General features: G+C 39.9%; 1 protein-coding gene across 1 annotated transcript in view; it reads right to left on the bottom strand.

Moving 5' to 3' along the window:
- Window positions 1–14,294, bottom strand: part of PDSS1 (decaprenyl diphosphate synthase subunit 1) — a 33,378-nt gene that overhangs the window by 1,211 nt on the left and 17,873 nt on the right. The window contains exons 6-10 of the mRNA XM_037510747.2: window positions 13,786–13,897; window positions 13,582–13,691; window positions 8,830–8,910; window positions 8,610–8,723; window positions 3,166–3,246 (exon numbers count right to left, since the gene is read on the bottom strand). Of these exons, the coding sequence (XP_037366644.1) occupies window positions 3,166–3,246; window positions 8,610–8,723; window positions 8,830–8,910; window positions 13,582–13,691; window positions 13,786–13,897 (498 nt within the window). The remainder of the gene's footprint in view (window positions 1–3,165; window positions 3,247–8,609; window positions 8,724–8,829; window positions 8,911–13,581; window positions 13,692–13,785; window positions 13,898–14,294) is intronic.

The raw sequence follows: 14,294 nt of genomic DNA, 5'->3' as shown, positions 1-14,294 counted from the left end.
ATATTTATTTATTTATTTATACAAGCACTGGTACAGTCAGAAGCCCGGGAGGGTGAGAGAATTCACCAGAGCCAGAGTGGGGAACAGAACAGGCAGAAGGACCGAAGTACACTGCTGAGGGGAGCAGCAGGCGGCAGGAGAGGTCTGCGCGCCATGTGGGACCCTCGCCAGGGGCTGGGGATCAAACCGGCGCTGCAGAGGCTGCGGGCAGCCTCACAGCCCAGTGCTCAACCACTGCGCCACCAGGGGAGGCCCTCCTTTGGTTTTTATTTCTTACCTGATTATTGTTTTTTTAATTTCACTAGGAAAGATGAGGATTTAGCCCATTCATATATGCCTCCTAGTTTGGTCACTATGTAACTGTCTTTAATTATTCTAATGATGACCTCTGTCATCATGTAGGACCAGCTTCTGACTTTCTTTTATATTAAGACGAAGATACCAGTACTCTTATTCTTTCCTTTAATTATACCTTTACGTTCCAGAGAGAAATCTGCATTTTATTCTGTAATGTTTTTATGTTGGTTCTTTCTAAAGCTGAATACTAATAAAGCATTATTTCCATGAATTAATTTCCTTTTTCATGGTTCCAAGTACATGATCCCTCTGTCATTCAGAGTAAGATATTTCTAACATCATGATTGAAAGGCTTCTGATTTTCTATACACTGCCATCTGAAATGACTAAAATATGACACATTTTACTTTGCTGTGTTTAGTACAGAAGCCCAGTTCTGAATGTAATTGCTTTTTATTCTTCCTCTTTGGTAGAGGAGCTCATTCCAGATTCCTGTAATTTCCAATGCCTCAATCATTTGTTTCATCACTTAGACCAACTGCTTTCTGCACTAATGTACAACTTTTTCCAGGATGACTTTTCATTCATCTCTTCAATTCATTCCATTGGTTTTAGTACCTACTTTTTTGTCCTCAGTGTTTGCATATTTTTTGCTGAAATACATCAAAACCTAGAAACTATGTATTGGAATTCAGTTAGTCCTTCAGTATGCTAATGACTTTTGCCTTCATATTTAATGGATGATTTTACTGAATATAGAATTCTAGGTATATTTAGATTCTGGTTCTTTTTTTTTTTTTTTTAAGATTTATTATGTATACAAGAACTGGGGTACAGACCAGAGGCGTGGGGGATGAGAGGACTCACCAGAGACAGAGTGGGAACAGAAAAGGCAGATTGACCGAAACACACTGCTGAGGGGAGCAGTGGGCGAGCCAGGAGAGGTCTGCTGTGCCATTTGGGCAGGTCCCTGGCTGGGGATCGAACTCGTGTTGCAGTAGCTTCAGACAGCCCCATAGGCTGCGTTCCAACCCCTTGCGCCACCAGGGAGGCCCTGTATTTAGATTCTGACAACAGAATGGTGGTTTCCAGAGAGGAAGGAGGGAATGGTAGAAGGTGTCAACTGGTTGGTGGTTGATGATGGACATTTGGTGGTGTGCCTGGTGAGAAAGTGAAATACTGGAACCTATACAGTGTTGTAAACTGCTGTTACCTTGATTAAAAAAGAAAATTTAGGTTTAAGATGTTTCTTCCTCATCTGGAATACCTTGCTCTCTGCCTTCTAACCTCCGGTTGTTTTTTGCTCTTCATGATCCAGTTTGATCCTTTTTCCTTTAGCAGGGTGACCACTTTTTTTCTTTGATTTCACTTTTTGATTTGTTTCATGATTATATTGATCCTATTAAGGGCTTTTCTTTTTCTGTTTTTCCCATTTGCTTTTTTTACATTTGGGGGTATTTTCTCAACTTCATATTCCTACCCTTCTTTGGGATTAGTTTTTCCACAAATATTAAAAATTTCTTGAAGCTTGTGCTTACTCATTGTTTCAAAAAAAAAAAAACAACTATATTTTTTGAAAGCAGTATTTTTGAATCTCCTTATTTACATTTTTCCTGAGTTTTTATTTATCTTGATCTCACTATTTCATTTAGTAAGGTTTAGTCACCTATTTAGTAATCCTAATAATTTCAGTAAATCCTGTTTTTGACTGTTTATATTTAATGAAGGTAGGGACTAAGAGTTCTGTGAATGAAAAGGGAACTAGAACTTAGAGCTCATTGGAGAATTTGTTTTAGAGAGTATTTCTGTGGGTTTTAAGTGCATTTCTTTCTAAGCTTGCTGGAACTTCACTGTTCCAGCATAAGAGTTATAATCAGTGTCCCTCTTTTCAGTCCCACTTCTTACTTCAGCCTTCAGAAGTACTATTTCTGAAACCAGAACTTCTCCCAGGCATATCAACTTCTTCATCAGTGATACCCTGTCTCATATTAGTTTTTAATAGTACTGCCAAACCACCCTCCCAAAAGTGGCAGTACACAGCAGATTATGATGCTGATCAGTACAGAGCTAAGACAAATAATCCTTTGGTGGGGTTTTGCGTTTTGGAAATTTAAAAAATCTGAAACGGCAATTATTTGGAATTTATTCAAGTACTGACTAACTAGATTTCAGACCTCATTTGTTTACTAGAAATTGTTTGCTCACTCTGTCTCCTTCATTAGATCTATTGGCTCCATGTGACTTTTAGATTTTGGAAACAGCTCATTCTTAAAAGATCGTCACTGAAAATAAATACATGGAAAAGCATCTGGATTTTACAGAAAAGTTTTCAGGATTTGTGGTGATATATATTTGAAATACATTTATAGCCTGTCAAGGTTAAACATTTCTGTTTATGTTGGTTTAATTTTCTTTAAAGTTACCATTTGTTTAGTCACAATTTCATAGCAGTTACATAGACTGGACTAGGTCATTCCAGTTTTGCGGAGAGGATTGTAATAATCTAGCCATGGCAAGGATGAGGGTTTGGACTAGGAAGCAGGCTTGGCTGACTAGGAAACAGGCTTGGCTGACTAGAATAGCTGCTGCTGATGGGTATGGGGAAGATTGGTTCCAAACCAATGACTCTCAGCCCTTACTGCACATCAAGGTAACTTAATAGCTTCCAAAAACTATTAATGCCCAAGCCATACTCTAGACCAATAGAAAGCATAGGGAAAAAATGAACTCTAAAATCATTTTTTTTCCTGAGTGTTTTGCCAAGTCAAGAATTGACTCAATTTGGTCTTGCAAATGTAGCGTTTAACCAAAGAATTATCTTGCGACATTGTAGGTGCTGCTGGCTTTTCTTTTTAAAAATAATCTTACCTGTAATACGTATTGTCGTGCTCTGTCCACATCTCCTGGCAAGTTGAACCGTCTCATTATCATAGCATTCATTTCTGGGAACTAACCATCAAAAAAGAAAATATCACTGGGGAGAATCAAATGTTTTAACACTTGTTTGTAACAACAGGAAATAACAATGTGGGGGGGGGGGAGTGGCTAAAATGTTTAGATGATGCAGGGGGGCAGTAAACTGCAGCAGCTAAAGAACACAGCTAAGAGACATCCATTTTCCATGCCCAGGCGTGGAGCTGGACTGGTGCACAGGAGAGGTGGCTATTTATCTGTTAATTTTGATGTTCTGTCTTTGGCCTAATAGTAAGAAAGAGGGAACAAAATAGATGTTTAAACTTTCCTTTTAACTTCTCTTATGGTGCTGAAACTTTTAGATTGCACTAGAATCACCAGAGGCCTTTTGGGCCTCTCCTCACGAATTCCTAATTGAGTTGGGGTTGGGCCTGAGTGTGTGGTGAAGCTATTTTGTTGGGTCTCTGTAGACATGTTGAGAAACACTAGCTTAGGAAAAGGATGAGAATTAGGCATTCTACTTTAGTAAATTCAGTGACACTTGAAAGCTATGAGATTTCCAAGCAGTGGCTGTTTTGAGCAGAGGTCTCTGCCATAGCAGCTTGTAGAGTGGCTCAAAGCTGTGGGTTCTCAGCACTGACTGCACATTGGGGTCACTTGAGTTGCGGAGGCTTAATAATATAGTGACTTGGGATTTGGTCCAGGCATCAGAATTTTAAAACTCTCCAGGTGTCTTTAATATGCAACCAAGATTGAGATCTACTGAATTAGAGGCTCTATATTAGAGACACCAGACCAGTAACTATGGTAAGTTATAAAGACTAGAGTTAAGCTGATAGTAGTAAGAGGTACACCAGGCACTCTGAAAAGCCGTATTCTACAAAATTTAGCAATTTAGAATTGTCACCATTAACGAAATCCAAAGCGAGGACACAAATCACGTCATTTAGATCCCTGCTCTAGTGCTGGTCCTGCCACAGCTAAGTTCCTTAACCCCTCGGGTCCCAGACTTTTCATACTTGTCTCAAGGGAGCTGAACTACATGATCTGAATGCCATTAGTGCTAATAAGTTATGGTTCCATGAAATAAGATGATGTTAGATTTAGTTTTGGACATTGTCAGTGCTTACAGCAGTTGCTAGTTTTTCCCTGGCAGTGAATCTGAAGGGTAAAATGAGTTGTCCTATAACCACCACCCGGGTATTAGTAATCCTAGAAGAAAAAATAGAGCCCACATAAAAAATCCTCAACTAGATGATGGCAGATGAGGAATTAAGAATGTGCCTTTCAGAGCAAAGTATGTGTCAGAACAAAGTTCTAAACATGTAGAGGCTTGCTAACATGTTTAACATTTAAAGAGCCAGCAACTGGTTGGTTCTTACATTTAAACAAGTAATTTGCTTTAGTTACTGGTCTTTTGAGAATAAAGTAATTTTCAGGTTTTACAGAAAATCAATCAGGAAAGTTCAAGTCAATCAATTCTGGCAGTAGAAAGTCAAACTAAGTAAGCATTTGTCTTAGTTTCTTAATACCACATTCCAAAATTGGATTTCTGAAAGGCTGTATTCTCAAAGTGGATGTGATACAGTCCTGGGCATCTTGCAAAATTACCTTGTTTATGGCATATGAGCTTTTTCTGCAGTACCAAGTGGGGTAAAATGTGCTGATTGGGGTGGTTTCTCTGATTTCTATTAGTCTAAAAAGCTCTGAGCTAGCAACATTTGAAAAAAATTCTTATATTGAGTCTGACAATACCCTTTCTTTGAAACATGTAGTGTATGCAAACTTTAATATGCAAATATCAGTCTCTTCCCCTGTTCCGTTATGTGTGTGTGAAGAAGAAACATCAACAGGAAATAGTTGCCTGTCTGTGGATTCAGTGGGAAGGAAAAACATTTTTGTTTGCTCAGGCTCTGTTTTTAAGTAGAAAAACACCTGTGGATGAATCAGATTCTACAATAAAATCTGTCCATAAATGAACTACAAAGGTGATCAAAAATTGGAGTGCGCTTACTCAAAAGTTGGGTAATTGTAAGGCACCAACTAGTCCTAACAAGAGCAGAATACTGTGCAGCTGGTGCAGGGGCTGGTGACGGCAGTTGGTGTGGCTGCAGGCTGACATTTAGATCTGGTGACTTATCAAATCAGAAAGGGAAGCAGAAGAAAGGAAAAGATCTTTTGAAGGATATTTAGGAACTAATGTCTCACAAAAAGGAAAAAAGAAACCTTCAGTTTGCTTCTTAAGATTTTGAAATCTACCCTATGTACCCTTTATATACTTAACATGAAGCTTCTCTAAGAAAATACGTATGCACATATACATGGAAGGCACTACTTTTGAAGAAGGGACTTCTTCAAAAAATCCTGCAGCTTTTAAAAAAATCTCCTATACCCTGTTACTGAAAACTCCTTTAGAGAGATGTCAAAAACTGAATTACAAGAGAGGGAGTTTCTCCTGAGTTGCCAGGGTTCAACAAATTGCAATTTCAGACAACCCACCACACTAAGCTAAAAAGTGTTGTCCCAAGCTTTGGCTTGGTCCAGTGAGAGCAGGTTAGTGGTTACACATGGAAAAGTTCAAAGACTAATCTGCAAACAAATGTAACCTACCTCTAGAAAAAGATAATAAACCTTTACAACTCCTCCACTAATTAGGTAGATTAACCACAAGTAGTGCAAGTTGACACAGAGACTTGTGAGTGTCATGAGTGCATGTTCCAGAATGAGGGCGCACCAGGTATCTGCTCTCTGGCAAGACCAGTGGGGATCATACAAGCTCATCAGGCACTGGCTTTAATCAACATCAGCAGTGACAATATTACATCATGGAGTAGATGAAGACTCATCTAAGAAGACCTGGAGTGTTTGTTGCCTGCTCTGCCACTTATCAGATGTTTAATTCTGGCTAAGTCTGAACATGACTTTTTAAATAGAATGGATCTAATACCTACTACAAAGAGAAGCGATGACATTAGAGGTAATTTATTACGAAATCCTTTATAAACTATAGAAACAATGCATTTTCATTTAAAGGAGATTAACTGCATACTCTCATGATACTTCTGGAAACTGTTTTTACCTAAGATCAGTTTAACCCCAGAAATCTTTGGACAAATTTCTGGTTAAGAATCCCCTTTCACAGTATAGTACACAGGAGAGCCTAAACTATTTATAAATACACACCTGACTTTAAGCCTGCGTACAACAGGACAGAAAAATCAGTATGCTTAGGAAACAAGTCCTGTTGCAAGTCACTTCCTGCTCAGCTTCATTCTGTGTTCCCTTTTCTGGTGTTTTTTTTTAACTGCTCTCCCCACTGCTGTGGGTGCAGATGGGAGTCCTGCTGTCTGGTGAGCATGAGTGTGTGCCTCACGAAGCAGGGACTTCCCAGTGCAGCTCATATAAAACTGGTTTGGGGAACTGCATGTAACCTTTTGTTTGTTCTCTTCCTTGATTTTTTAAACACCAGCACTTCCAGAACTCTTGTAGATTACTGACAAGTCACTATGTAGGAGTGGTCCGTCCCCCACCACCCCGCTGACGGCCTCACTATAGCTGAAGGCAGAATTGTTCCTTGCTCCTCAGTGGAGTATTAGCTTCTTCTGAAATGGCATAGTGAAACAAGCAGAAGAGGCATCCATTCTCAGTGAATCATCTTCAGGATTAAGTAATAAGACTCACTGCTAACTTACTATTATGGGGCTCATAACAATTATTTATAATGATTAAGATTTCTAAAATTAAAGCACCAGAAGCTTTTTAGTAGACTATAAGCTGCTTTGGGGAGAAGGCTTGTCACTAGTCATCTTGAAGACCTCAGAGCCTAGCTAAAGACCTCTTCAACACCCTGCTAGATCAGTGCACTGGGTCCAGCTTGTTCTTCACATCTACCTACCAGAATCTGAGTAGATTCATGTTTCCAGTTATATAGATGGTGGCCAGCCACTCATCTTTCTACTCTCAGGCATAGCTTTCCATTTACAAACTCAGGAATACTTTGCCTTTTTTACAGGTTAATAGTAAAAAAGAAAATGTTCCTCACTTATGCCTTATATATCAAGTCTGTGTCAGAAGTTGGCACACATTATTAACATTCTTCTTGAGTCTCAATAAGGGAAAGAACCACATGTAGATAGCACACCTTTCACATCTCACCTCTGCCTCAAAATTTGGAGTGAAAGGAGCCCTGTTTTTTTTTAGGTAAAATCTGGTAATAAAAATAATAAAATCTGGAAATAATAAAAGCCTGGTAATAATGAGGACAGATGTGTCCAGAGTGCTCCAACATGTTCATTCATAGCCTCAATCCTCAACTGCCTGCTGTCCACTATTGTGTTTGCCCAGGAACCTGTCCCCCCAGCCATCAGGCTGCTCCAAGAACAACCCTGGTTATGCTGTGCTAGTAGATAAAAAAAGTGGTCTCTCTTAGACCAGAAATTGCTCAAAAAATAAAGTCACCAGTTTTTATATATCAAGATGGAATCACTGAGTTCTATAGAAGACATGGGTTATCTTTGTAAATTTTGAGAAACAATGGCAAAATCTCTATAGTTACCAAAATTTTAGACCAAAGTTTTTAATTTCATGGCATGGTGATGGATATCTTACTGCTTTGCGATAAAGGAAAGTAAATACTCTGATGAAAATCTATTTAAAAAGATGATCAAATTCTAGCTAATGTCCCATTTATTTCAAGTGAGCTTTGGCACGGCCAAAAGGAACACAGCCAGTGTCCAGATCAGGCCCTGAAATGTCTGCCTTACGACATCTTTGAAGCATCCTTCGTCTTTCATCCCTATTAAGGAGAGTGGAAGCCTGCTTTATTTACTTCCCTGACTGCTCTTCAATCTGGAGAACGAAGAAACTCTGGTTCTAGAATTGATTCCACTGACCTCCTGTCACTTTGAGGCAATGGGCAAGGCACTCTGAGGTCTCTCGGGAGCAAACAGTCCTATTAAACTTCAACAACTGGAGGATTTCTCAGTGTCTTAGGTTTGGAGGCCCTTCCTGTGTCTTTCTAAGAGGCTCCAAGGTAGACCCAAAATCCAGTCCTATAATCAAGACATGGAAACCATTCACTCTGACAGTGCCCCAAATACATGGACATAATCATCATGCCACCTTAGATATATATAAAACACTTAACAGTTTACAAAGTATCTCTGTGAATGTTATCTCAGTCCTGGGAGGAAGGGTGCCATCTCAATTTAATAGATGAAGAAACAAAGTTTAATAAGCTTTGATGGCCCAACATCTTGGTCATATAATCCTAGGATCAAGTCTCTCTTTGTTCTCTTACATAAATGCTTTCCCATGAATTCGTTATGTCAGCCTTCCCACCAGCTGGGGGAAGATACTGGTTCTGTGGGATTAGCACTGTTGGAGGGAGACAAACCTACCTGCTGACAAGCGAATAAGACGGGGCCAGTAGCTAACCCAAGCTTCAGATCCGCTGACGTTGGTTTGCCCATCTGGTCAGAACAGGAGGTGAAGTCCAATACATCATCTATTAGCTAGTGAGAGGAGAAAAGGAATGTGAAAAGCGCCAGCATCCCAGCACAACCATTGCTCCTGCCACTGTCCCAACTGACCACATTCTTATAAAAGCAGAACACCAACCTGAAAAGCTATGCCCACATTTTTTCCATATTGATAGGCAATCTCATGTACCACTGGGTCAGGGCAGCCTAGGACAGAGACCTGGAACAGAAAGTTGTAAAATAAGTCGCTGGCAGACAGAAGCAAGACAGCCAGCCTGGGGCTAGAAGGGTGCACACATCTATTCTCTTAAATAAGCAGCAGTGTGGCTAGATTATGTACAACCATAATACTGCTATCAGGAGACCAAACATGTACAAAGTACCTGGGTTTTTAATGAAAAGATCTCAGTCCCAGACTGTTTTCCTAAATTCTAAGAAAACTATTCTCTTCAATCCCCCCTTCTTTTACACGATAAGCCCATCTACGAGGTCAGTTCTGCTTGGTAAACCTTTCTGTCAAGCTGAAGAAACAGAAACCAGTATATGAAATACTGGCTTCCACCACTCAGCAAATTCAGCCCAATTGTTGGCTTTATTTATTCACATTTTCCTACTGATTTAGCCCTTATTTTAGGGATGGTGTCTAACGTGATCTAGTCATACACACGATGTTGTCATAAATGTGTAAATATATGTATATGTATAATATGTAATGTACATATATATATTTTTTCATACTATAATAGTGTCAAGTCTCATACTTCAGACACAGATAGTTTCTTCATTATCAAAGGATCTTTGCTGGTGTTACTGTTTCCGTATGTCTCAAAAGAAATAATGGGACTGTAGTAAAACTTTTTTCTTTTCAGAGGGGGTAGAAATAGGACTCACGATTTTTTAAAACCAAAATAACTAGCTGGCACTGGCCACTTGGGTGCATTTCCTGCTGCTCTGCTAAGCATGCTAAGTAGGCCCAGCCACATTTTCAGAAAACAAAGACTGGATAAACACCAAAATGGGGGAAGGGGAGAGACGTTGTACCCTCCTGAGAGTGTAGTGACTGTCAATGAGAGAGCTGGATGGCTCTCGGGCTGCTCTCTGTAATGGCTCACTGCTGATGAAGAACCCGTCCCCCACGTCAGTCCCTACTTCTGTGGTCCTCTGGATGGAACCTTCCTTTGCTCAGGCATCAGTATGGAAAGTGGTGTGGGCACTGCAGTTAGCTTGTGAGGGTGGCTTATATACCCATTTATGTGACCTCACTATGTTGCTGAATCTTACTGTGCGTCAGCTTTCTCATCTGTGAAACGCTGGAGTCAAAAGCGCTTACTCATAGGGCTGCTGTGAGGAAAATGTGGGATGCTACTTTTAAACTCTCAGACAAACCCAACTGAGAAACTCAACATAACTGGCCTATACTCTGCAACCTACATCAAGGTAGTATCAGGACAGAAAAACTGAGGAACGATTCCAGATTCAGAGGAACAAGAGACTCATGACAACTAAATGCAACATGAGATCCTGGACCAGAAAATACTTTTATCCCCTTTTGTTAGAAAAGTATTAGGACAACGGGCAAAATGTGAATAAGGTCCACTTGTAGGTTAGGTAAAAATATTATAACCAAAAACTGAGTTCTGAGGCCTCCCTGGTGCCGCAAGGGGCTTAAGTCTCAGCACTCTAAAGCTATCAGCAGTTGCTGCAGCATGAGTTCGATCCCCAGCCAGGGAGGTGACCCACATGGCGCAGCAGACCTCTCCTGTCTCGCCTGCTGCTCCTCTCCGCAGTGTATTTCAGTCGATCTGTCTGTTTTGTTCCTGGCTCTGTCTCTGGTGAATCCTCTCACCCCCCCGTACCTCTGACCTACACCCCAGCTCTTGCACGCATAAATAAAAATAAATCTTTTGAGGAAAAAAAAAACAACAACCAAGTTCTGCAAATATGATCCATAATGTGGATAGCAATTGGTAGCTTTGAAAATAAAGTTAACAAGAACAACCATTGATTCCATGCCACACCCAGCACTGGAGAAAATAGAAATTCAGAAAACAAAAACAAAAACCTGGCCAACCAACCAAAAACCAAGAGAAAAGCCAACAAGGCAGGATTACCAGAATCCGTTCTGTTCCAGGTTCAAATCCCAGCTCAGCCCCAGTCTAACACTGCAGGAGCCAATGGAGCTGTCAGGGCTCCCATTACCATTAGATCTTTTTTCTTTTAAGATTTATCTATCCAGGCATACAAGAGCTGGGGTGCAGACCAGAGGTGCGGGGGGGGGGGGGTGAGAAGATTCACCACAGACAGAGCCCGGAATAAAACAGGCAGATTGACTGAAATATACTGCTGAGGGGAACAGCAGCCAAGACAGGAGAGGTCTGCTATGCCATGTGGATTGCTGCTGGCTTGGGGGATCGAACTTGTGTTGCAGTGGCTGGCGATAGCTTGATTGTGCTGTTTTTATAAACCCTGCGCCAACAGAGAGGCCCACCATTAGATCTTTTGGGGAACAAGTCAGAGCCTTTATTAGTCAGCTGTAGAATTTATTTTGCATGACCATGTATACAAATAAATAGCCAATCACCTTTGAAGACTACTTCTGTATTCATAACAACTTCTGTATTCATAACAATCAGTGTCACATACCCTCTCCTAGATGTTAATACTATTTCCACTAAAAATAGAATGAGTGGTTAAAAAGGGGGGGTAGGGTGGAGAATGAATTATAGGCTTCTAAATTTCCTTCAAATTCTATTACAACTTGGAATTCTAATAGTTTTGTAATACTGAAACTATTTCAACCCTCCTTATCCTCTCTTTTTGGCTTCTCTAGTTTGCTTTGCATGCATTCGGTTGGAGCCAACGTGATTTTGCATTTTAAATATCATAAGAATATAAAAATAGCAATTTTGAATATATAACATCTCTGTAATATTCCTATCCATGGCACTTAAATATAGAAACTTTTGTTCAGAGCTCTCATGCTGATTTTGCTTTATTCTGCTAACAGCTCTGGAGTTTAGGAATAAATCATGGTGTGCCTCCTAGTGGACAACATAAGACATTTCACTCAGTAAGAGTTGAGCCATGTTAATATCTACATCCGTTGTTTACTGGCTCATCTGTAAAGAATGAGGTGCTCTTAATGACTGATTACATGTGTTATCATGTCTTTGGCTTCTTAAGCAGAGGACAGTGACCACATTAAGCCCTTCCTGATGACAGGGGTGTATCTCCTTGGTCCCGTCATAGGATTCTGTCACTGGGTCATTGGTTCCAGCTGCTGCCCTGTGCCTGTGGCACTGTGGACAGTGCCTCAGGATTTCGAAGTCAAACAGCTCCACTTCCTGCTAGCAGCAATCTCAAGCTTGCAAAATCATCAATGAGCTCCACCTAGTACCCTGGGGGGACCCAATGAGGATGGCTATCTTTTTTTAAAAAGATGTATTTATTTATGCATACAAGAGCTGGGGTTTAGGCCAGATATGCAGAGAGGTGAGAGGATTCACCAGAGACAGAGTGGGGAATAGAACAGGTGAATCTACTGAAATACACTGCTGCGGGGAATAGTGGGCAAGACAGCAGAGGTCTGCTGTGCCATGTGGATTAGCTCCTTGGCCAGGGATTGAACTCATTCTGCAGTGGCTGCCGACAGCTTCACAGTGCTGAGACTTAACCCCTTGCCCACCAAGGAGGCCCCTAGCCTGCCCATCTTTATGGAGGTTTTGGTCATCAATGACATCATGAGCAGTGAAAGATGAATGTAGTGAATTTTTGGTATCCTCTTAATATCGGTCATTCTTTTATTTAGCATTCTAGCATTTATCATATTTTTCATTTTCTCTTGAGAATCCACACTTGCAATTTTTTGGAAGTAAAAAAATAATAGCCCTTTTAATAAAAAGACAAAAAATGGCTGAGATTGTGGCCAACATGTTCTACATAATTCACATTCCACAGGGTTTCAATTGGATCTTTTAAGGAAGAAAATGTTATCCTTGTTTTTTTCTGGCTGACAAACATTCCTTGACACTTTTCAGAACTACACACTATTGGCAAGGGATTCTTTCACCTGAGAGGCCTGAGAAAATGAACTGTAATTATGTTAAGAGTGTATCGTGAAAGTAATTTACATTTCCCTCTAGAGGTCTTTCTCTCTTATTGCTTTGGTTGCAACGACTTACATGCCCAGATTTCCTCTACTACATCAAGTTAGGCTAAGAAATGGTTAAATGAATATTTTTATATAGTGCACTCTTTCATTCATGAGATAGCACTGAAGACCCCATGTTTTAATTTACAGATTAAAGAGAACACTGATTTTTATGAAAAGGTAATTAATGATACGGAGAATGGATAGGTGAGGGAAAGAAAAAGTTATGGTTCACACTCAGTTACTGATAACAAGCAGAAAAACAGCTTGTGCATATTTCACATACAAATCCTAGGGGGATCTATTACTCATAAAAGGGGACACAGAACACTAGTACAATCTCATAGGTATTTTCTCCAAAATAAATATATTTAAGACCATAGCACTTTATAACTTTTAAAAGGTAAACTGTCAGAAAGAGTATGCGTGACGACTCTCAGGAGGGTAATTATAATTTATTACTCAAAATAATATATAATTTGGAAATTAATTTGGGGAGAATATTATTTTGATTCAATTATTGGAAGAAAAGATGCCAAGTTAATGTATGAATAGCAAAAGAAGACAGCAAAAATGAAAACCACAGAAGTTCTCTGTAGTTTGAGGACATAATTCTTTTTTCAATGACCTCCTGGGACTTCAGTGGAATTTTTCCTAGAGGAACTAGCCCCCAAGAAAGAGCTGTGAGGCTTTTTTTTTTTTTTTTTTTTTTTAACTTGAAAAAAGACAGAACGTACATACTGCTTTACAACTGTTGGCAATCAGACTTGCAGTCTTCTTGAAGGTCTTTTCAAGGTAGTGGGCAAATCTTTCATTCTCATTTTCTTTTGACCCTAGTTGGAGAAATTCACCTATAAAGAAGGAAAGGGGCCATTTGAGATATGGTTTATCTCCTGACTAAATACTAAGAATGAATGGAAAAAATAAAAATCAGAATTAACCTACCACGCACCAGGTCTTCAATAACTTGCGTTAAAATAGAAATAACAGTTGTGTTTCCAATTCGTGCCAGAGCCATTGATGCTGCAGAAAGAATTAAATCTCCAGCAAGAACAGCCTGAAAAATAGAAAAAAAAAAAAAAATTTCAGTGTCAAGCATCAGAGTAATGGAGGCAGTAAGTTGACTTAGGAGACAGGAAGGTGGGGTGACATGGGACACAATTTTTACCCCTTTTTCTTCCTCAGCAGAATTGCATAACAGTCAGTTACAGATTTGGAACATTGTTTGGTGAATTGGATTGGCTCTCAGAGATCCCCGGCTGGGGATTGAACTCGTGCTGCAGAGGCTGTGGATAGCTTCACAGTGCTGTGCTTAACCCCTTGTGTCACTAGGGAGGCCCTACACACTTTTTTCAATGAAAACTAAGCTAAGGAATCTTGGCTCTTAAATTGAATGCTCTTTGCACTAACTTATCTTAGCCCTCATTTCATTGAACACTAGATAATATTTTTCC

This window comes from Talpa occidentalis, unplaced genomic scaffold (genome assembly GCF_014898055.3).
Source record: "Talpa occidentalis isolate TD23 unplaced genomic scaffold, MPIMG_talOcc4v2.1 talOcc4.14, whole genome shotgun sequence".
NCBI classification, from domain to species: Eukaryota; Metazoa; Chordata; class Mammalia; order Eulipotyphla; family Talpidae; genus Talpa; species Talpa occidentalis.
Note: the sequence above shows the minus strand (reverse complement) of the source record. Positions and strands in the feature narration are given on the sequence as shown.